At 42.9% G+C, this 24,676-nt stretch overlaps 1 protein-coding gene across 11 annotated transcripts; it reads left to right on the top strand.

The window, feature by feature from the left end:
* Positions 1 to 7,397: 7,397 nt before the first annotated feature.
* wfs1b (Wolfram syndrome 1b (wolframin)) lies at positions 7,398 to 22,872 on the top strand. Of its 11 annotated transcripts, XR_013205829.1 has the most exons (10): positions 7,715 to 7,968; positions 8,203 to 8,297; positions 8,804 to 9,043; positions 9,497 to 9,573; positions 9,649 to 9,793; positions 10,001 to 10,174; positions 14,649 to 14,726; positions 14,835 to 14,992; positions 19,653 to 21,620; positions 22,025 to 22,872. XR_013205829.1 is itself a non-coding variant. In XM_077235735.1 (9 exons), exons 1-9 carry the CDS (start codon positions 7,955 to 7,957, stop codon positions 21,483 to 21,485), a joined length of 2,682 nt encoding a protein of 893 aa, XP_077091850.1. In that variant the 5' UTR covers positions 7,714 to 7,954; the 3' UTR covers positions 21,486 to 22,872. The 11 variants fall into 11 exon arrangements, 9 of the variants coding, with proteins under 9 accessions (XP_077091849.1, XP_077091846.1, XP_077091850.1 ...); XR_013205828.1 differs by lacking the exon at positions 8,203 to 8,297 and having other exon boundaries at positions 7,620 to 7,968; XM_077235735.1 differs by having other exon boundaries at positions 7,714 to 7,968; positions 8,203 to 8,219; positions 8,858 to 9,043; positions 19,653 to 22,872.
* Positions 22,873 to 24,676: the final 1,804 nt, after the last annotated feature.

Genomic DNA, 24,676 nt, shown 5'->3' with positions numbered 1-24,676 from the left:
AGTTATAAATGTAAGTATTGTGAATTAATTTATTAAAATAACTAGCGAAACAATTGTTGAAGGCATAAATATGGATCAAGCCCTGAGTTAAATGAAGCAAATACTAAAGTACAAAATTGTCACAGTCCTCGTCTGCACCTGTCTGTCCTTGTCTGCACTACACTACCCAGAATCCTCCTTGTCTCCACACCTGAACTCACTCCCTCACTTACCAGCCTGTTCCTCGTTATCATCATCTGTGTCACCTGTCTTCACATCATTATGGTTCATTTGTCTCTGTATTTAGTTTCTTCTGTTCAGTCTGTTTTTGTCGGTTCTCGTCTATGTTAACTGGTGTTTGCATCCGCTCTGTCTGCCTGTACCTGTTTGTTGTTTTGATTTATAGTAAAGTTTATTGTTTATTTGAATTCCTCGTCTCCTCGTGCTTCCTGCCATACACTACCCGTGACAGAAGAACCGACCAAGTAAAGAGTCAGCATGGGAATTCTTCTCACCCCGGTTAACCCAGCTCACTCTCCATTCACCCCAGCCGATCGTCTGGTCCATTGTTTTCAAGACGGTAGCCCAATTGAGGAATATGTGGCAAAATTCCTTGAAATATCCCACCTCGTGGACTGGACTGACGATGCGCTGAAGACCGTATTCTGGTGTGGTCTGGATGAACCTTTGTACCAGCAAGCTCCAGCAACGGCAAACCCAGGTTCGTTTGCCCGGTACCTAGATCATGTGCTGTGGTTGTGTGGCTCAACCTTCACCATTGGTGAGGCGGATGACATTGCCACACAATCACCGTCTCCAGCCATCTCCATCACGCCCACCATCAAACCAGCCACCGGATCGGTATTTGGACGTCCAGGACTGGTTTCCTGCATCGCCGATCCCCCACTTATATCAGCACGTGCTGCCAGGAAGGCCATTGTCCCAGAGACCGTCCAGCCAGAGACCGTCCAGCCAGAGACCGTCCAGCCAGAGACCGTCCAGCCAGAGACCGTCCAGCCAGAGACCGTCCAGCCAGAGACCGTCCAGCCAGAGACCGTCCAGCCAGAGACCGTCCAGCCAGAGACCGTCCAGCCAGAGACCGTCCAGCCAGAGACCGTCCAGCCAGAGACCGTCCAGCCAGAGACCGTCCAGCCAGCTCTGGATGACGCAGTGCTACTTGTGGGATCCATGGCTGTTGTGTGTGTGTGGGCAGCACACACATTCATTTCAGCCCATGAACCCAGCCCTGAGCTTTCTTCGCCGCTGGTCCCGTCCAGCCCAGAGACCCCTTCGCCGCTGGTCCCGTCCAGCCCAGAGACCCCTTCGCCGCTGGTCCCGTCCAGCCCAGAGACCCCTTCGCCGCTGGTCCCGTCCAGCCCAGAGACCCCTTCGCCGCTGGTCCCGTCCAGCCCAGAGACCCCTTCGCCGCTGGTCCCGTCCAGCCCAGAGACCCCTTCGCCGCTGGTCCCGTCCAGCCCAGAGACCCCTTCGCCGCTGGTCCCGTCCAGCCCAGAGACCCCTTCGCCGCTGGTCCCGTCCAGCCCAGAGACCCCTTCGCCGCTGGTCCCGTCCAGCCCAGAGACCCCTTCGCCGCTGGTCCCGTCCAGCCCAGAGACCCCTTCGCCGCTGGTCCCGTCCAGCCCAGAGACCCCTTCGCCGCTGGTCCCGTCCAGCCCAGAGACCCCTTCGCCGCTGGTCCCGTCCAGCCCAGAGACCCCTTCGCCGCTGGTCCCGTCCAGCACTAAGCCCTCTCCACCGCTGGTCCCGCCCAGCTCAAAGCCTTCTCCACTGGTCCTGTCCAGCAATGAGCCCTCACCACTTGCCCAGCCAGAGACTGTTCCAGAGCCTGTCCCCGACTCTATTCTAGAGTCATTGTCAGACTCCGTCACTCTCCCCAATAATTTTTTGGGGGGGGGCCATAGGGCTCCGCCATGGCCACCTGAAGGGTCCCCATCGCCATGGCCGCCCGAAGGGTCCTCGCCGCCATGGCCGCCCGAAGGGTCCTCGCCGCCATGGCCGCCCGAAGGGTCCTCGCCGCCATGGCCGCCCGAAGGGTCCTCGCCGCCATGGCCGCCCGAAGGGTCCTCGCCGCCATGGCCGCCCGAAGGGTCCTCGCCGCCATGGCCGCCCGAAGGGTCCTCGCCGCCATGGCCGCCCGAAGGGTCCTCGCCGCCATGGCCGCCCGAAGGGTCCGCACCGCCATGGCCGCCCGACGGGTCTCCACCGCCCTGGATGCCCGAGGGTTCGTCTGCTCCCCCCTGGCCACGCCCACGTCCTGCTCCCCCCTGGCCACGCCCACGTCCTGCTCCGCCATGGCCGCCTGGTCCATCCTGGAGTCCATCCTCATGCACCCGGTCCGCCTTCCCGTCACGGACTCCAGGATGCCCACCCTCCCACCCCTGTTCTAAGGCGTGAGGTCACGCCTACCGGGAGGGGGGAGTAATGTCACAGTCCTCGTCTGCACCTGTCTGTCCTTGTCTGCACTACACTACCCAGAATCCTCCTTGTCTCCACACCTGAACTCACTCCCTCACTTACCAGCCTGTTCCTCGTTATCATCATCTGTGTCACCTGTCTTCACATCATTATGGTTCATTTGTCTCTGTATTTAGTTTCTTCTGTTCAGTCTGTCTTTGTCGGTTCTCGTCTATGTTAACTGGTGTTTGCATCCGCTCTGTCTGCCTGTACCTGTTTGTTGTTTTGATTTATAGTAAAGTTTATTGTTTATTTGAATTCCTCGTCTCCTCGTGCTTCCTGCCATACACCACCCGTGACAAAAATGCTTTTCTTGCTTAGTTTTTTGGTCTTGTTTATATTATACATTTTAAAAAAAGCTTTTAGGCTACTAGACAAGCAAAAGTTATTGTATTGTTTTGGGGGGGAAAAACTAAATTAAGTGAGCTTTTGCTTAAAATAAGCAAAATAATCTGCCAAGATTATCTGCCAATCTGGTGTAAGTAAAATAATCTTGTTTTCTGTTTGATTTCGGATTATTTATCTTAACCCATTAGCAAATTATGTTATTGTTTTAAGCAAAAACTCACTTAATTTTAAGTTATTTTCCCCCAAAGCAAGAAATGTTTTATTTGTCTAGTAGGCTAAATGCTTCTTGATTTAAGAATTTTTAGATGTTTGAACTAGAAACAAGACACACTATTAATAAACTTTTATGCAGTGAATTTCAAGTAGGAGGGTATATTGAAGTAAATAAAACAGCAGCACAAATCCAGCTGAAATGTGGTAGATAAACGGTATAGCGGTGTCCGCAATACATTATTTAATTTACCCAAAATAGCTAGCAAAACAAGTGTTAAAACCCAGGGATGTTTCTTAAAAAAACCTGAACTTAAACTAAAAAACTGCAGCTTCATTTATGAGGCAAAACCTGTTATAATACTTTTTGTTTCAGGGACCAAGGAGCAAACGGCTGCATTTATAAAATTACGGGCCGAAAATGACCACTTGTTTACAGGGGCCAAAAACTCGGCCACTGTGGCTTGGAGGTAAAATCATTAACCATTTGTAATATTTCCACTAGCTGCCTCTTGTATACAAAAATTAGCCCTCACCCTGTACAAAGCCCACAGCAATGAGACAAGAACTAGTTAAGGCAATAGTCTTTCACTTAGTGTTTTTTTCAACAAACATTTTAAGCAAACTTGAGGATCCAGGAATATAATTTCTGGTATTTTGTATGCATGTACTGCTGTGTGATTTCTCTAATGTTAAGATTGCACCCCTGTCTTAATATTTTTCGTAAAGTCCTAACCCTAACCTTTTTCTCCTTTTTTTTTTTAGGAGAATTCTGGAGAAAATGGACCTGCAAGGGAAGGTCACTCCCTTGCAGGACAAAAGAAAATGGGACAACTTTAAAAAAAAATACAAAGTAAGCAAGTTAATTGACACATCTTTGCTGAAATGTATTGTGGTGTTCTTCTTGTTAACAACAGGTATGGTGTATTTGCTCTGCCTTAGGATTGCAAGTGTCCTGGGACAGGTGAGGGGGTGAGCGGGAAATCCACTGCTGCAACTTGGCCCTGGTTTGTCCACATGGATGAGGTCTTGGGACAGAGGCCTTCCAACAACCCCCCTATCGTAATTGCCTCCATCCCTGAGGACAAACCTGGGCCAAGTTCAGCGGTGGCTGACCAGGATAAAGAGCCAGCCCCAGCAGCCGCAGCCCCAGCAGCCAGAGCCCCAGCAGCCAGAGCCCCAGTAGCCGCAGCCCCAGTAGCCAGAGCCCCAGCAGTCCCAGCCCCAGCAGTCCCAGCCCCAGCAGTCCCAGCCCCAGCAGTCCCAGCCCCAGCAGCCGCAGCCCCAGCAGCCGCAGCCCCAGCAGCCGCAGCCCCAGCAGCCAGAGCCCCAGCAGCCAGAGCCCCAGCCAACAGGAGAAGAGGCAGCGACGAGCTCATTGAGCTAATGAGGGAGGACATGAGGTTTCAAAGGGAAACAGAGGAGAGGAGAGCACAAGAGAGCAGGGATCGAATGGACAGACTGTTTACTTTACTTGAGAGAATGATTGAAAAAAAATAATATAATTAAGTTTTTGTATTTATGTTTTTTGTCACTGATTTAAGTTATTTTGTCACTAATTTAAGTTATTTGTAAATGAGGCAAGGCAATTTTTATTCATTGTTTATTTTTGTAATGCGAATTGTTTTATTTATTTACATTTGGAAATAAAACAATAATTATTCTGGACATTGTTGACTTCTATACATGTTTTTTTTAGCATGTAAAATGAAAATTATTTCAAGTACTTTTTACAAATATTTACAATAATAGAAAAATAATTCAAATTAACAGTACATAAAACAGATTGGAAAAACAAAAACAACAAAATGTACGCTTTTAGCTGAACAGGTAGACCCTGATGGTGCTGCTGGGCTGGGATGGGCTCCACAATAGAGACCCTGGTAAAGCCTCCTGCTGGTGGGACATCATCTGGGATGGGCTCCAGTCCAGAGTGTTTGAGTGCATGTTTCCACTATCCACTAAGTTGTCTCAATAGGTTTGCAGGGCTGATTAAATCGACGGCTGCCATCTCACTGAGATAATTTTAAAAAGAGGGAAGAATAAAATTAATTAACTTGCGTCCTCAATTCAAAGCGTAAAATATTTCAACATGTAAACCCATTCTATGGACATTCATTTGTGGTCTAGGCCATTATAGCTTTACAGTTCTCAGACTTGCCTGTTACAAGTAGTCGTGGTCGATGGGAACCTCCTCCAGGGCAGACACCTCTGCAGTCAGCCGGTCACGCCAGGGAGCACCGCTGACTGTCTCCAAAACATGCTCCCCCTCATCCTCTGCATCATCCTCCTCGTGCTCATCCTCCGGGGCCATGATGTCACCAACCCCAAGACAGATGTTGTGGAGGATGGCACAGGCTGTGATGACCTGAATTGAAAAAACAAAACAAGAAATGATATGGTCTGGAAAAAAGATGTTCATTATTTTTATGTTTTTTGCAAATGTATTTTCAATTCACTTACATGAGGTACAAAAGTGTGGTGCACCTCTAGCGCTTTCAGGAAGATGGATCGGAACCTGGTCTTCATCATCCCAAAAGCACGCTCTATAATGGAGCGTGCCCTGGAATGATGAAGATTAAAGCGCTGGGCTCCCACACCTCGTACTGGCCTCATGTAGGGAGTGATGAGGGGGAGCGGGTGTTGGAGACATGGGTACCCTCCGTCTGCAAGGATGAAGTGCCCTGGAGGAGGGTACACTGACCTACTGTACAGTGGGCTGTACCGGAGCACTCGTGCATCATGCACTGACCCGGGCCAGCCCACGTAGGTGTCAATGAAGCGGCCCTGATGGTCACAAACAGCCTGCAGGATGATAGACGGGAACAGTTTCCTGTTCCTGTAGCACTGACCATCAGGGCCGCTTGGAGGCTTGATGCGGACATGGCAGCCGTCGATTGCTCCTGCAGCTTTCAAGAAAGCTCGGTGTCTGGCCAGCCCTGCAAACCCACGGCAAACTGCCTCCAGATCTTCTGGGATGTTGGGGAAATGAATGACTTGGTGGTGAATGGCCACCACCTCCTCAGCGACCCGGTGGACAATGCGGTGGACAGTGGAACGAGGCATGTCAAACACTCTGGAGACAACCCTGTATGATGTGCCACACGCAAGCCAGAAAAGAAATACCAGGGTCTCTATTGTGGAACCCCATCCGTGTTGGCGTTCAGTCCTCAACAGGCCCAGCAGCACTCTCAGGGCCTCCCTGCTCAGCCGAAAATCAGGTCGTGTGTCCAAATCATTAAAAAAACTGTCCAGAACTGGCACGCTCAGGTTGATCCTGCAGTACAGGGGTCTGGTCTGATTTAGGGAAAGAAACAAAAGAGTTTTAATAAACTACTTTTATTTAGTATGTATTATGTATTATGCATAAAAAACCCTCGTTGTCAGGGTTTTTAGATATGATGTTGTTGCATTAATAGTACTGCTGCGCTATGTGTATGTTGCATTTTAATTCTGAATATGTTGAAGGGTTTTATATTTAAAGTACTTTACTGTTGAGTAGTTTACTATACAACAATTCATAATATTGTAAAAGACGATGTTTTTGTAGTGTTGCTATCCTGTGTGAGAGAAAACACCCTCATTACTTCACATTTATACGTGAATACTTAACGAATGTACTTGCTTATTTTTTAAAATTATTTATTTTCACAATATTAAGGAATTGTTGCTAACAACAGATGCGTCCCATATAAGGCTGCATCCGAAGTCGAGCAGGAGTACCGTTGCAGGATTGTTTTTAAAAAAAGGGCATATTTCACTTTATTTATTTATTGTTTTGTGTTTTATGCTTCAATTGCGTTAAAACAAAACACGCTGGAAACATGCATAAATAAGATCACTATGATCAAGAGAATAAACTCCATAAAAATCGCATCTGGTAGGCTATAAATGAACATTTGAACAGCTTTATGTGTATTTAGTATTTTCATAAGTACCATTACATTACTCAAGTACACCCAATACTTATGTACATTTTAAAGTGTACTGCAGCAATTAAATTCGCAACTTCTGAATTGGGATGCAGCAAACCAGATTACCTTACCTGGCCACGGTCTTGATCAAGCCGGAGATACATCACCCGGCGGCGCCGGGGATGAATCCCCACCATCTCCTCCAGCAAAACATAAAAGATAAAAATAAAAATGATATATTCTTGCTCCATTTCAACAAGTAATGCCGTGTAGAATGGTAGCTCTCTCCTATCATCGCGTTGCTAGGCGACAGCATAATGGGGAACACCTGGTGGCGCAATTACAAATCATACGAAGGCTATATGGTGCGTCCTTCGAAGGACGAATAGGCTGCATCCTTCGAAGTCCGCGGCCTTCGAAGGATGCAGCCTTCACATTGGGACACAGCTCATGTGTACCCCAACACGCCGCTAAAAAGCAAAAACGTCTCTGCTGGAACCGGGAAGAGTTGTGGGTGTGGAAGTATCCATAGTACCCCCCTCCCCGTCCCTCATCGTGTCTACTTTAAAACAAGACCAGAATGAGGTTAATAGGCTACTCCAAAACGTTCCAGAATTACATTCATTTTAATCTCGACATTACATTTGCAGGTCTACACTCAAAAATGGGCGTGATAGTTAACATGTTAAATTTGTATTTATTATTTTTATTATTCATTTTATTTTATTTCCGTTGTCCGTCAGCGCTTCAAACTCCACCCCAGTAGGTGGCGGAAATGCACCGAAACTGGTTTGCCAACTGCCATTCAATTCAGAAGAAGAAAAAGAGGCAGGAACTTGAATAGGACTTTTCTGGTCCAGTCTGTCAGTGAGGGAGGGTTTATTTAGTGAGCAGCATATGGAAGGGCCTCTGCAATTCACTTTTTAGTTACATCGTGTCTAGTGTCAGAACAGACTGAAGTAACTGCAGGCTTGTGATAACTGCTCATACCTTTTACAGTCTATGGCTCATATATACAAGATGAACTGATGGAGGAGCTCAGGTAAGAGAAATTAAGCGACAGAAATGTCATTGCAGTCTGTCATTGAAGACTCGCTGTAATACAGAATTAATTTATTTATGTATGTGAACAGACATGCAGAAATATAGTGTTTAAGTGTTTATTTCGGATGTGTTTCTGTTTGCTTCCCGGTGCTTGTTTTTTCAGTGTTTGACGCTGTTTAACGTACATGCGTATTTGTTTGACTGTAACTTTACTTTCTGTTCTGCCGGTCAGTAGTGAAGGTGACACGGGTGAGCAATGACAGAATGACAGCTCAACCACTGTTGCGTCTCTGACTGGTGCAAAATACAGCATTTGCATTTACCATGGTAACAATAGCTTAGCATGTAATGCTAAAGTAATTATTTCAATTACTGTAAAGTGTAATACATGAACATGGGGACTCCCTAAGAATCTTTCATTATCTTTGTTGTTTTTTATGATGACAGTGCACACAAATTTGTATGGTGTATGGCTCTGTGGTGAAATCAATGGTTACCATTATGTTAAATTGACTGTGAATTTGCTTTGTATGTAATATTCATATTTATTTAATCTTTAAGTATACACATTTAAAATACTAATAAATTACTAATGCTAATAAAATACTAAAATGTACTCACTGTATGAATATATATATATATATATATATATCATTTGTATATTGTTTCATTACATATTAATTGATATTATATCATGTTTTAATATATGATTATTTCCCTTCTCTCTATTAGCTGTAGAAGCAGGACATTTCAGAAAAAAAGAAAGAAATCAAAACTGCTGCAGCCATTTGCTTTGTTCTCTCAATTATTTCTTTGTCTTTTTTGTGCCATAGTTCAAGGCTTAAAAATGGATGCTTCCCTTCTTGAATCTCCTCTGTCGTCCCCAGCATCACCTGTCCCCACAGCGTTCTCTGCGTCTGGACACACCATCCATCCAGTGTCCTCTTCTTCAAAGCCTAGCTCCTCCCCTTCAGCAATGACTCCACCCCAACACCTTGCCTCACAGACAGGTCGATCCCAGCTGAATGCAGCCAGCACTGCCTTTCCAGGACAATCATCTTTTCCTCCACACGGTACAGATGCACTCTGTTCACCAGCACACAATTCATCCTCGTAATCAACCCGAATAGAGTGGTGTAGGCAGATCTGTGGTGTGTCCTAAGATCTGATTTAAAAAAATATTTTTGGAATTCTGCTGTGAACAACTTAAGTACAAACTTGACTGGTTTGCTTTAATATAATTGAATTGAATGTCTTTATTGTCGTTACACTTAGTAGTACAACAAAATTCTTAACTGCAACTTCTTGAGGTAAAATTAACACACTAGGACAATACAAAACAATAAGTAAAGGTAACATACAACTCAACATAGCTGCAAGAATTAGAAAATAAGCAGTATAAAGTATATTGCACAATCCCATCTGTATAAACAGTCAATGTATTGCACAGTCCATACATACATATTTGTTGTGACAGTACAATGTGAGTATAAGGCTGTTTGTGTGCGATTCTTTTCATTTTCCAGGTGAAATCCCAGAGGAGCTAAGCATTGATGATTTTAAACAGAGGGCAAAGAATGGGGATGCAAAAGCCCAGACAGAGGTCTGAATTCCATAAAATCACACTCACACTATACATTGTTTTAGTAATTTGAAAACTTACACTGTTATTGGACAGATTGGTAGATATTACCTGAGATTAGCCGAGCAAGAAGACGAAGAAGTAAATTCTGTCACCGCGGTAACATGGCTACTTCAGGCGGCGAAAAATGGACGGAAAGATGCAGTGAAGCTGCTACAACACTGCCTTCATGACAGGAGGGGTAAATCAGATACTTATGATATCTAGATTGTGAACACATGACATCCCTTTCTCTATACTTACATTTAGACTGACTCGTGTGTGTGTGTGTGTGTGTGTGTGTGTGTGTGTGTGTGTGTGTGTGTGTGTGTGTGTGTGTGTGTGTGTGTGTGTGTGTGTGTGTGTGTGTGTGTGTGTGTGTGTGTGTGTGTGTGTGTGTGTGTCTCAGGCATCACAGCTGAGAACAGAGAGGAGGTGTGTTCCCTGGCATGTGAATCTCGTTTTCAGCGCAGTGTAAGGAAAGCAGCTCTGCTCATGTACTGGAAACTCAATCCAGAGAGGAAGAAAAACATCACTGCCTCTGAACTTCTGGAAAATGTTAGCCAGATCAACACTGAGACAGGTAAAACTTATGTTGTTGTGATCAACCAATTGGGATAATGCTGAAGGAATAGTCAATCCAAACGTGAAAATTTGTTTCCATTTCTCTTATTGCTCTCAACCTGTACGCTGTTATTATTTTTCTGAGGAACGGCAAATAAAAAATTAGAATCTTCATTCAGTTATTTTCCATTAATCAACAGGGTCGTCTGTAGGGTTGGGTACCGAAACGCAGTGCCAAAATGGAACCGGTTCCGACGTAAACAGTAGTAACGAGACCGAATAAGAACAAAAAATTCTGTGCCTGACTCTCTGTCTTGCATGCTCTTCATGAGGCACACACACAAGGTCTCTTGCTCTCTCCCTCCGCCGTGCACGCACTATACGGTTTGGAGCAGTCTCTTCTGTCTCGCATGCTCGCTCGCTCACTCTAGATTCCGGGAGATTTTAACTAATTTGCAGGCATCAGGGAGACGCTATCAGTATGCGGGAGATTCCCAGAACTTCCGGGAGACTTGGGATGTCTGCTGATAGCGAGGGGATTAATGAAGATGCCGAAGACAAAACGCTCCAAGGTTTGGCTGTATTTTCACGTGTAAAATTACGTGTCAGAACGCCCTCTGGGTGTGCCGATTGTCTGAAGCCCATATAGAATCACGCCAATTCATTGGCTGATGGCACAGGCACTGCCTCGACGCTACACGTCATCAATCCGGAAGTCGGCCATTTTGGAGGCACTGAACTTAAACAATGCCACTGCACTGAATGGACTTGCATATTTGGCTGATTATTGCTACTGAAAAATGGTTGTGTTTTGGTCTGTACTAATCGGTCGCACAGTGAAAAAACATTTCGAGTTCTATAGATTGCCGAGTGCAAAAAACGGATGAAAGAAGGCGTTTGTGGTTGAGAGAGGCACAGCATTAGCCACATGTGTAAATGAAGGGTTGACTTTGGCTAAAATGTTGACGTAAAGTAGTTAACTATGGCTACATTCACACTGTCAGTCCAAATACGATTATCTTTGTATCCGATTGGAATCTGATCTAAAATGATGTCCACACCTACCCCTTTTCCACCAAGGCAGAGCTGGTGCTGGTTCGGAGCCAGAGCCTAGTTTCAAATCGGTTCTTTGTTTTTCGACCACCAAAGCACCAGCTCCGAACCAGTAAAAGTGGTTCTTAAGTAGCACCAAATCATTTCTGGTCTAGAAGTAAGAACCGCTTACGTCAGCGGCTGGGGGCGGGGTTACCGTGACCAACAAGACAAACAGAAACTAGTGACCGCCATTTTTTAAATAGCAGTTAATCGTGCTAATAGCAGCTCGAGTGCAATCTCCGTTAATGCAAGTAACGGCGTGATTACTGAGCATGAAAACGGGACTGCATGAGCATGAAACGTGCTGGATTCGCCGTGTTTGGATACCGATGTAGGTTTGCAAAGCCATGAGCATAAATAGTAACGCAACGACCGCCATTGTTGATGGAAGGCTTGTTCGAGATGCATCGATTCGGAGCGGCATGGACTGATCGGAGCTGCGGGAGTGTTTGGAGAGCATACGACTCCTTCTGCTTTTGGATCGCTCTCGCAGTTCGAGATTCGCAGTGCCGAACCATCTCGAACAAGCCTGGTGTGTTTGTGTGTGCCGTGCTAGCATTGCTGGGCAACATGAGATGTATACAGTGACGTAAGGCTCTGTGATGGCTCTCTAGCCTGTGGAAAGGCAAACCGGTTCTTTGAAAGCTCGTCAGTCGATCCAACTCCGAACCGGCTCTAGCTCTGAACCAGCACCTGGTTCTTGTTGGTGGAAAAGGGGTAACTGTGTATCGCAACTGTTCAGATCCGAGTTGTATGTTCATGCAGCCAAAGAGCTGCATGAACACACAACTCGGATCTGAACAATGACGTTGCGTTGATGGAGGGGTTTGCATTTCCAATAGAGATCTTGTCTTATTTAAATTTTACAACATGGAAATGTGTAGCCGCCACGCTGGACTCCTGCGTCTTGAGCTGCAGAAGTGTAGGAGGGTATGCACAGCTTTTTTCTGTGCTCTTATCTGCGCCGGTTTCAAAAATAATAATTTTCTGCTGGTCCGGCAGACCGGCACTTTGCAACAACACAGCCTTGTTTGGGCAGAGAATTTCAGCATGTTCCCTATAACAACGTCTGACGTTTACATTTTACGTGGCGTGAGAAAGTCACATACCATGCGGAATCCGATCAGAGCGTTCAGACTGAAGTGGATTTCCTGATATGTGATTTGAATAGGATTTCAAACCACATGGATGTAGCTTGAAACGGATTTCATGTGCTTTTTTGGACTGACAATCTGAACGTAGCCTATGTCGGGATAAGAAATAGAAGGAAGAATAACAGTAAGGGCTAGAGAAGTTAGCTCGATCGGATCTTTACCACATATTAAATTTAGTTCGTCAAAATTCTGCGCTCTTTCCTGCGTACTAAGTCTTACTAATATGATTTTGCAGCTTCCATGTGTTTTTTCTGTAGTTTAGACATCATAAATTAGTGCAAAAATGTGTTCAGTAGTGCATAAACAGTGCAATCCTTGCTGTTGTTTACATCCGAGTATCTCCAATATGGCCGCGCATACGGGTAACTGACCAAATCCTTGACCATGTCACGTAGATGCAAACCCTCTATTGGCGCGCACGCCATCTGCTCCTCAGATTTCTCTGCCGAAAAAGGAAGCTTGTCGGCAGCGCGAGGAGCTTGGCAGCTCCAGCTTTTTTTTAAAGCCTTATTTTTCATAAATTTGACCTTTATTGTAAGACGCTTTCTCCTCTGTCATTTGAACGACCGGTTGACTTCCTGATTCTATGAAATCACTCCCTCAGAAACAGGCAATGGGCTCAGATTGGTTAGTTGGGCCGGTGTGTTGTAATTGGCTAAACAGCGCAGCGCACGTTGTCCAGAAACTTCACACCCATTACCTTTACGGGTGAAAGTTGCATGTGCTCCGGTCTGCCGTATCAGTTTGAGCCAGAATCAGACCCAGAAAGCGGCAATGAAGAGAGTCAAGCAGAACCTCCCCAAACACGGCTCTTACAAAACGTTTTTCTGAATGGTAGATATTTGTATTACTATTATTCTATTCTACTATTATTATTGAAGAATTTTGTACGCTGTTACTTGAAAATGCTACTGCTGCTTGTTAGCTTTTGAGATACGGTTTTCTCCTGATTAAATATTTAATATAACTGAATAAATGACTGAGTAATACCGTTTTTTAAAGTTATTGTTTTATCGATATAATGAACAAACGTTTATCTTAGTTCTAACACAAAACTTAGTTTACTCGGTGTATTGTTTTCTTTAGGTGTATATGTTGCAACTGTGTTAAAATGCTAACAGAACGTGAAAACATCTGTTGCAAAGAAATACAAAAGGTATTGTAAAAATATATATGCCTATATATTTTATAGCTTTACTGTACATATAATTATTTTAACTTTATACATGTTTGTCTTATACACACAAAATAGCATCGAACTAACTGGCTACTATAAACAAACAGCGTTGGCATTGGTTTACATTCTTGATCAAATCGAAAAATTACATCATAAAGTATACATGGAAAATACATTTACAAAATCAGTACATAATTACAAATTCAGGTCCAAACTGTTTGTACGTGTTTGTCATAGACACACGAAATAGCATAACTAAGTGGCTACTAAAGCCAGCGCTGGCATTTGTTTACGTCCTTGATAAAACTAAAACATTACGTCTGAAATTAAACATGCAAATACATTTAAAATGATTTAAGTCTTACTTACAGGTTTTGGTCCAACAAATGCTGCCTCTGGTTTTAAAGTTGGAACTGCTTCATGCTTTAGTAACAGTTTGTTGTTGAATCCGGCATTGAATTTGTGGAGATTCTGGAAGCTGTCTTCCGTAAAATGTGCAGTCACAGAGAGCTAAATTACGATTGTAATTTTCTGGAACATAATCAAACATAAATTGTAGCCATTGTTGACGAACTACAGCGCCCGTAGGAAGCCCGAACACAGAAGACCTGACAGCTGGGTGAAAATAACACACTTTCGACGGCATGGCTACTGATCTCCACTATAACTCTTCCTATTCGATAAAGCCGCAGAAATATGGCCATGCCCCCTTTTTTGCATATTCCAGAGGGAGGGTTGATGTCAATTTATGGGCTAGTTACGTATAAAACCCGGAAAGTATCTCGTTGTAGTCCCATTCAAGTCGTTTTTGTAGGCATTAAACTTCCTGATTTTTAAAAGACGATATCTCTGCTTACGTTGAACTTTCAGCGCAGCAACTTTGCAGACACTGTTCATGCACCAACAGCAACATTACACACTATTTAAAATGAAAAAAGTGAAATTGCAGTCAACCACCCCTTTAAAAAATACAGAGTAGGTACTGGTATCAGATAAAACCCAACCGATACCCAACCCTAGTCGTCTGCAACTATATTTAGAACATATGTTTCCTGCTCCTCCTCTAGATGGTGCTCCCAGCAGCCCTCTCTCAAGCCCAGCACAGAAACAAAGAAAAGTTTTGGAGAGTTTGGTCGCAAGAGATGGTGAATTCATTGTGTTCTCTTTGCAGAGTCAAATATGTTTTAGACATATATTATATATGTGGTAATATGAATATAATAACCTGAATCTGTGTATTTTTGCTTTGGCAGGGGCTGAATATGTAGGTGTAGAAGAGTTTGTTGAGTATACTAAACAATATGCTGAGGGTATTCCACCAACACCTGCCATGGAAGCAGCAGGGGATGATGATGATGATGATGATGAAGGGCCAGTAAAGAACCCTGATGAACTGCCATTGCATCAGAAGGTGCCATTATTATTTCTGCTTGAATCTATGCATGGTAAAACTTGGCAAGCTTACTTATTGTGTACTTCCTACATGACCAGATGTCCACACAAATGCCGCCCTAACTAAAGTGGAATCTCATAAGTAATTGTTATGAGATGCTAATGGAGAACTACACACAGTATTTTGTTTAATGTGCCGATACAGTATAAAACACCTATGTACTGGATGATATGATACACCTTTAATTAGATAGAAAATGTCTCCGGTTACATCTTAAACCCTGGTTCCCTGAAAAGTGACCAAACAGCCAGCAGCGTTAGCTTCTGATAGGCTGAAGCAAGTCGATCACAGGCATGCAGGGAGTATCGGTCCCTTTTCAGGGAACCATGGTTACAGAATTAACCGGAGACATTCCCTTTCAAGGGAACTTGCGCTGCGTCGAGACACTCTGGGAACATCATACCCACGCCGCCATAATAGAAAGTTCCCGTCAGTGTGAAATCGAGTGCACAATAGGACGAGAGAGCATCTTAGGGACATAACCCAGTTTAGGGTGGAGAAAGGCTTTCGCCATGCCAGGTGCAAATTCCAGGCACAAAGGAGCTACCGACAGGGCTTGTAAGTCTCAGATTCTTTTGAGAGACGAGATGGCGAGGAGGAACACCGCTTTAAGAGTGAGGAACTTTTCTAGAACCTCTTCAATAGGCTCAAAGGGAGTCAAAGTAAGGCATTCCAATACATTGGCCTTGTGTAGAGATCGACCGATATATAGCTGTTCCGATATTTTCCAGATATTTAAGCGTTTTCCATAATCGGGTTTCAGTTTTGTAATATCGGATTCACGATAAATGGCGTTTTGAGAATTGCGTGCAAGACCACCATTAAAGCACTGAGGGGAGATGAGTCAACAATGGTGAAATTCAAAGGGAAAATAACTTGCATCCCTTAATTGATAAGCTTTTTCGCACAACAGCCATTAATGTACAAATGATATATGTACAAATAAGATATATTACATAAATGCTTAATTTACTTTAAACTTGCCGCTAAAAAAATAGAGACAACGTAGTCACATCAAGTCATGTCCCAATGAAGATGTGTTATGAATTAAATATCATGAATTAAATAAAACAGCCATGAATGAGCGCATGTTATAAATAAAAGGGCTGAATGTAATTCTTTCTCTGTTGTCTATGCTCCTCATTAGTCTCGTGAAGTAGCATTCATACTGCTGTTCCCTCTCCGGGTTGATGCTTCAGACATATTAACGTCTACTATATAACATTTATTTAGCTAATAAGCATCTAAATAATTACAGTTCTGTGGAAATGAATTATCTCAGAGAGAAGTTCTGTGCAAACGCACCGATAAAGCAGTACTGTCAGCAGGTATTTCATAATCTAGAGACCTACAAAAACATTATTAATAATTCTAATAACATGCCAGATGGCGTTTGATAAAGTACCGGCTGTAGAATCCAGATTCCCTGCTGGGAGGAGGAACATGCTCTATGGCACCCTTGTCCAGCAGAGCCTTTACCTCTTGCTCCATAACCAGAGCCTGCTCGGGGGCCTACAACTGTCTGTAGAACCTTGTTGAACCTGGGCGGGCAAGACCGCAACTGAATCCTGTAACACTTTTCTATCGTCAGCAGTACCCATTGAGATATACAGTAATTAGCAGTAGTTTCCACGCTTCAGAAAATCTAATTAGGGAACCAGTCTCTGATAAACTTCTGACTAACAGAGAGAAAATGCTGTTTTGATACAGACGAACACCAACGGGACAAACTATTTCACTTAGAGTTCATGCTGACAGTGCTTTCCTTTTTCAAAGGAAAGTAGCTAACGCCTTCCCTAAAAGTCATGACGTCATTGCGTTGTACTTGCGTTCTGCCTGCCTAATGTGTTTTCTCTCTAAATTCATGGTCACATACTGTATTTTAATATAATATAATATAGCCAAATGTCCAATAAAGCTATTCTCGTTTCCTATATTATTTTTGTCAGACAATGGAACAAGTAGCTATGATATAGTGAATGACTGAATTTTTTGTGTGTAAAATTATCTGAATTGAGAGAGTTCGGGAACTGGATGAAAGCTCTGTAATGGTGAGTATTACAAGTAATAAGCACAAGAAAGAAAGGAAATTAAAATGGTCAAACTAAATTCTTTAAATATAAAACAGAAGAGAAGCAGATAGGTGATAAGTCCGTGTAAAAAAAAAACTGCTGTGCGCTCAACAGATGAATGTGCAACATCTGGGGGTTACTGAGGTTTGTCTAAAAATTCGCTAGTTGCTTTTTTGAAAATATGTCACTAAAGGGGTCTGAAAAGTCGCTAAGTCGGCAACACTGCTTGCAGATGACAGAAGCTAATACTGTTTGGTCTTGGTGTGCTTTATAGTTTCCTGATCGGGACTTCACCCGCCTATAACGTTCCGTCACGCGATTCGACTGATTTCACACTTGTTTCACGATGCAGTCTCGCGTTCCTACAGCATCTCAACACAGCGAGTTCCCTTGAAAGTACATATTTTCTGTACATGTTCTTACCTAAAAGTCAGCCACATGTACATAATATTTGGAGTTCTCCTCCGTTCTGTGGAATTAATGTAATGATTTATTGATTGTCAGATAGTTAATCCAAAAATTTTAATTCTGTCAGCATTAGGGTTGGGTACCGAAACGCGGTGCCAAAATGGAACCGGTTCCGACGTAAGCGGTAGTAACGAGACCGAATAAGAACGAAAATTTAGGTGACTCATTTTGTGCTTCATGAGACACACGCACACACACGCAAGGTTTCTCACTCTCTCCCTCTCCGCCGTGCGCGTGCCATACGGTTTGCAGCACAGTCTCTTCTGTCTCGCATGCACGCTCTTGCTCGCTTGCTCTAGATTCCGGGAAATTTTAACTAATTTGCGGGCATCAGGGAACCGCTATCAATATGCGGGAGACTCCCGGAACTTCAGTGGGAACGAAATACCAAACTCGCCAAGCTAAGCGCTGCCGTAACTAGTACAACGACCAGATAACTTGCATGACTGGATCAAGCAGACAAAACATTGGAAACTGGAGCCATGTCAAGATTAGATTACCCTGGTAGTAATCTCTATTAATCTCCAGTATTATTACATTGTTTGATACAATATTGTTTTATTAGATATTATGTAAATGTGAATTTTTATTTTATATTGGTTTATTATTACCATATGTACTTATGTATTTATATTGTTTAAAGATTTAAGTTAATATTGTGTCCAGTTTGGCCCTGTTAATAAAAGGGTATTATTTTTTGACAGTGTGTGCGGTTTCATTTTCTTAAGTTCAAGAACCGTTTAAGCACCGGAACCGTTTAAAAAAATACAGAGTAGGTACTGGTATTGGATAAAGCCCAACCGATACCCAACCCTAGTCATCATTTACTCACCTTCATTTTGTTCCAGACTCAAGCACAAATTAAGATATCTTTAATAGGGATACTCTGGTCGATCGGCATCGGCTAATAATCACATTCTATGACTCTATCAGGAGTTACTATATTTGGCTGATTTTACGAACCGATCGTAATTTGATGAGGTAAACCCGTAAAATACTGCAGACGACGCGCATGTAAACAGTATACAGATTCTGCCACATTCTGCTTTGTAACTTCGTGAAACATTAGCAAACCATAATAAATCACACATCTTGATTTACCGTACGGCATAGAATAGGAGTGCACCGCTGAAACGGCGCTGGAAGATCATCAAAAACTACACCAAACTTGGTTTTCTAACTTCATATATAGGAAGTTAGAAAACCAAGTTTGGTGTAGTTTTTTATTAAATCAAATTGCTTCACTTTTTCTTGGGATTTCTCAGCAGTGAGAAACATAAAAAACATAAAATCCATTTTCTTCAAAATTTTAAAGGTTTTCTATTAAATGAAACTTGATCATAGCTTGTTAGTTCTTAAAAGTAAGCAACTTGAAATCAGGTGAAATTATTAAAAATGCCTTCAGGGTGTAAGGGGTTAAAAGTGACAGCCAACAGAGAGCTTACATATCACTTGTATAAAAGATTGAATGATCGGGATCAGGATTTGTATCGGTCGATCATGATGACAAGAAATCGGTAGTCTGTATCGGCTGCAAAAATCCTGATCGGAGCATCCCTAATATTTTTTTAGATTCTCGCATAGTTTAGTCCACTCATTGAAAGTCAATGTCACACAAAATTTGCGAGCTTCAAAAAGTGGGCTAAGACATTGTAAAAGAAAACCATATGATTTGAATGTTTTAATCAGGTTTATTGAAGAGACACGTTGCTTTATATCATGAGTAGATTTCATTTAGGGATTTATATACATGCTCTGTATGCAGTGTATCAGTGTTTACATCAAATATGGTCAACGATAGCTCAAAAGGGCTTGCCGGTTGAAAACAAGGATTTTCATTGGCTTGGCAAAAATGATGAGAGAATAATAAAATATCATTGTTTTCTGAAGACGAACAAAAGCCTTATGGGATTAGAAAAACATTGACATTTTTGGGTTAACTATCCCTTTAAGACAACAAATACTGAGTACTCTTGAAAATTGATGTCCCTACTATTTCGTTTAGCAGCTCACCATGTCTTGAGACAGCAAATATTATACTATACTTATACTGTAATTCATTTTCTTGATACTTACAGGTATTGAAGTTTCCCCTTCATGCAGTGTTGGAGGTGAAAGAGGTGTTGATTGACTGGGCGTCCCGTGCGGGCATGCAGTGGATTAGCGCCCTCATACCTACTCATCATGTCAATACCCTCATCTTTTTCTTCATCATCTCCAACCTAACCCTGGAGTTCTTTGTTCTTGTCATTCCTCTCATTATATTCTACCTCTCTTTTCTGTCGATGGTAACTTGTACTCTCCGAGTCTTTCAGAACAGCAAGGCATGGGAGAACTTTCAAGCATTGACAGCCATGTTGTCTCATTTTGAGCCGGGCATAGACCTCGAGCAGGCGGAGTCAAACTTCACATGGAACCACCTTGAGCCATACCTCTACTTCCTCCTTTCTTCGCTTTTCCTCATCCTTTCGATCCCCGTGGCAGACAAGTCCTGGTTGCCATGTTCGGAATTGGCAACAGTTGCAGTCTTCTTCACTGTAAGCAGCTACTTAAGCCTGCGACCAGCAGCACAGCAGCATGCCAAACTTGCTCTGCTCTCCCAGCTTGCCTCCGCCATTTCTGCGTTCTTGAATAAGTTGCTGGGAGGTTGGGTGGGTCGTTTGGTTGGTGGCGCTTGGTTCAACATGCACCTTGGTGACTGGTTGGTACTGCATGTGGGTGTGCCTTGTTTTCTGTATCTCTACCTCGTGTATCAGTGTACCCGTATGGCCACCGCAGGTGGTGCACGTGGCACCTACTGTGTGCTGCTGCCCTACCTGGTGTGCTTCATCTGGTGTGAACTGTCCGTCACGCTGTTGCAAGAGTCTACTGCATTGGGGCTAATGCGCACAGCTGTGGGCTACCTCCTTTTCTTCTTCGCTTTGCCCGTGCTTTCACTGGCTCTAGCAGCCGTAATGCTGGTGCAGCTGGTGCAGTGGTTCCTCGCCCTGGAACTGACCAAAATGGTTGTAACCGTATGTGTTTGCGTGCTGCCTGTCTTGCTGCGTTGGTGGACACGTTTTAGCGTGTCACCCTTGGCAGTGCTGCACTTTTTGCGGCGTAGCAGCCTGGTCAAGTTGATCCTTGTGTGGATTTCAGCTCTGGTGCTCTTCAGCTGGTTCTACGTGTACCGTTCTGAGGGGAGGAAGGTATACAACTCAACCCTTACTTGGCAGGAGTACAGCGACCTGTGTGGCCCACGTGCCTGGAAGGAGCGTAACATGGCACACGCCCAGATCCTCTGCAGCCACTTGGAGGGGCACCGGGTGACGTGGGAGGGTCGGTTTAAGTATGTTCGTGTCACTGAGATCGATAATGGAGTGCAAGCTGTCATCAACCTTCTACCAGTCTTTATAGCAGACTGGGTCCGATGTCTATATGGTGAGGAGTACCCTGTCTGTGACAAGACCCAGCCGGGACCCGCTGAACCGGTGTGTCAGCTCAAGGCGCTTGCAAAGCATAAGTGCCATGTCAAACGTTTTGACCACTACAAGTTTGAAGTGACCATGGGGATGCCGCAAAAGGGGCGCAATAGACAACAAGATTTTGATGATGGCACCAAAGACATTGTGCTTCGGGCTAGTAGCGAATTCAGACACGTCCTACAGGCACTCAGCTCAGGCAGTGTGGTGGAGTTCAGCACAGTACTTGAAGGTAGACTGGGCAGCAAATGGCCAGTGTTTGAACTCAAAGCCTTGCATTGCAAGACATGTGCTTCACCGCTTGTACCAATACGACGACAGGTCAAGATTGAGCAGGACTGGAGGGTTAACGTCCAAAATGCCATTGCTTTCGCCTTCAATTTCCTCTTTCACCCTCTGCTTTCGGCTGAGGTAGACGTTACTGTAGCTACTACAGAAGTATCCGTGTGAAGCTTGTGGTTGACCACTGGCATTCGCTTTAGTTTTAGAAAAGGAAACTGTTGAGATTTGATAAAAGCGTTATTAAACCGCCAAAGGCGTTGTCATCTTGTTTTGTCTGTTTCATGTATTAAGGTGAACAAAGAAGCGAGAAGAGCCTTGCTGTAGCTCAGTTGTTTAATCTTGGTTCTGGGGACCCGCCACTCTGTACATTTCGTATATTTTTCTTATCTGACACAGTCAGTTCAGTTAATGTAGCACTTTCCTACCAAGCTGATGGTCTGAATGATGGAATCATTTATTAAATAGGGGAAACATACAAAATGTGCAGTACTAAGGGTCCCCAGGACCAGGACTGAAAACCACTGTTGTATGTGCTACAGCAGGGGTGTTCAATCCTGCTCCTGGAGGGCCATCTTCCAACAGAGTTTAACTCCAGCCTGCCTCCAACACACCTGCCTGGAAGTTTGTAGTAATCCTGAAGCTTCAAAGGCTGGTTCAGGTGTTTAATCAGGGTTGATGCTAAACTTTGCAGGAAAGTGGCCCTCCAGGAGCAGGATTGAACACCCCGCAGCTAAAGAAACCAAATAAAATACCACTTCAAGCCCTTAACTATTTCACAAAACTGAATCAAATGTTAAGAAATATGTATCTCATGTATATCATGTGGAAAATCAAAGCCATGCCTATATTTCTAAAAAAGGCTTTGCATCTGGACAAACTAATTTATCTTCAGTGAGAGGTTACATCCACTGGTTTTCCCCTGTTTTATTGATTTTAATAGGGCTTTTGAATATTGGATTTAGTTTGTTTTGGAAGATAATGCATTAGTACTTGGGTGTTCGCATGTTTCAGTTTTTTATTATGCCTTAGATTGGTTCAAAAGTGTCTTTTGAAGGTTTAGGTAACTTGCATTTTTAGGCGGCATATAGAAGAAGTTTGAAAATGATTAATGACTTTTCTGTGAAAATACTGTACAGTACAATAGAGATTTTTCTTGGACAGGTCTAAAGATCTCTTTATTTTAAATAAACTTTGGATTATTATTGTCATATCTATCAGTAATAAGATCTGTTTGAGATTTTAGTTGACATTTCAAACATTAAACATTGCTGAACAGATGTTTAATGGCTTGTGGCTGCATTGGAGGTACAATTTGAACACTACATTGCACAATATTAAAACGCTGTACATAGTGATTGAATTTGTCCTGTGTGAAAATCAGTAATTCAGTGTGTGAATGTTAGATAACACCGCTACATTAGATAACAGTCAATAATGAAGTGGCACTCATTGTTTATCATTCCTATACAGCCAAAGAGAAACCACCCACACATGCCTGTGTATATCGACTGTGTTATCTTCATTTACACAAATAAACTGCCTGGTTTTGCCTTTCTGTCTTGGTACGATATTTCAAGATTACATTTCTGGGGCTATATTCACAAAACATTTTATCTTACCACTAAGAGATCTCCTAAATAGTAGTTCTTAGTTGAGTTTTCGCTTAAAACCTATTCACAAAGGTGATGAGACCAACTTTTACTAAGGGACAGAGAGGACCTCGTTACTATGGATGATGTCAACACGCTTACTAACTATGCCCACAGTGATTGGCTGATGGGAAAGAAGTCTCTTTCAGTAATTTAATCATAGAAATATTGTAGAATGAGGTTTCATGATGACATATTCAAATAAAGATTTAAAAATGTAGGCTATTAGTGTCACTATTAAAATTATTATGTTCAGGTAATTGTCAGCCTACATGTCTGCATCTCAAAAGATTGCAGAATTCAAGCGAGAAATTATGCTTTATAAACAAAGTTCGGGAGGAGCACGTTCAAAGTCAAATGGTTTATCTAATCAGCCCGAGAGGAGGCATATATATACACAGCCGACTCTAGTTACCGCTAGTTAGTTTCTGCATCCGTCCGCCACCTATTCTCACCGGTTCCTATTCCCATTCCAAGCTCAGAGGCTCCCCTCGGACAGCATGGCAAATACACTTATTTTACTTGTTTACTTTATTCAATCATTTTTAAGTGTGAACTCTAGAAAACAACTGCCACAGGTAAACGGACATTATTTATTAAAGTAATTTAAAAAATGTTGGTGTTTTTGCCTTTTTATTATGATAGGACAGTGAGTAGACAGGAAGCGAAGTGGCAGAGAGAAAGGGGGGACGGGATTGGCAAAGGTCCACAAACCGGACTTCAACAAGGGAGGTAATAATTTTTCAGGAGGTCGAAATTCGGCACAACACTGGAGCTCAAACTCGGGTCACCAGAGCTGCCCACTAGGCAATCAGCACAGAAGATAGCACATTATTTTCAACTTGGCTGCCATGTTTTATTCTCATCATTCAATGCATTTTGCCTGTACATAAATGAACCTTTATTACACATTGTGGATGTGTTATAAGCAGAGGTGTAAAGTCCAGGGGTCAGAAAGTTAAAGTCCTGCCATTTGTTTATTCCACCCATGAACTCAGCCAGCTGATTTCACTGAATAGTTCTGTCTTCTGGCTGAAAAACTGCTAATTAGCAAATCCAATTGATTGGAACAAAATACTGAGGACTTTTACTTTCTGAACCTGGACTTTACACCTCTGGTTACGACTTCACTTCTTTGTATTTGTGTTCTTATTTATATAAATAAATAGAAAATCCCCCTACACTGCAAAAATGTAGAGTTAAAACATTGAGTGAGTGATAATACATTTGTTTAAAAAAAAATACATTATTATGTTACAAAATTACATTTTATTGTCTGGGGACCCTGAAACATCCTAAGTGTGACTTTTTCACATTATTATACAACCAGATATCATTCCAATTCTTTTTTTTTTTTTTTTATGTAGAGCTAGCAAGTGTCAACCACGAAATCAAGTCTCATGCCATTTAGATGAAGGGAACATTTTTTTTATTATTACTTCACCAAACATTTTGGGATCAAAAAGACCTCGAATAGCACCTTGGGGTTACTATATGAATATATTTTTCTTTAATATCTTGATATGATATGAATATTGTCCTTAACATTCACAATATACAATACCTAATGTTAAAATGTTATTAATGGATTTACAATGCTATGGAATTCTTTAGAGCATTATATGTGAAACCTTTGTATCTTTCGAAATGTTACATGTAGCCTATATTTAGGTTGGAAATAAACTTTTTTTTTTAAATTCAATGGTTCAT

The sequence above is a fragment of the Siphateles boraxobius genome, unplaced genomic scaffold (assembly GCF_051911475.1).
Source record: "Siphateles boraxobius isolate OS27281-9 unplaced genomic scaffold, OSU_SipBor_1 2, whole genome shotgun sequence".
Taxonomy (NCBI): domain Eukaryota; kingdom Metazoa; phylum Chordata; class Actinopteri; order Cypriniformes; family Leuciscidae; genus Siphateles; species Siphateles boraxobius.
The sequence above is the reverse complement of the archived record's forward strand: the minus strand, read 5'-3'. Positions and strand labels throughout refer to the sequence as shown.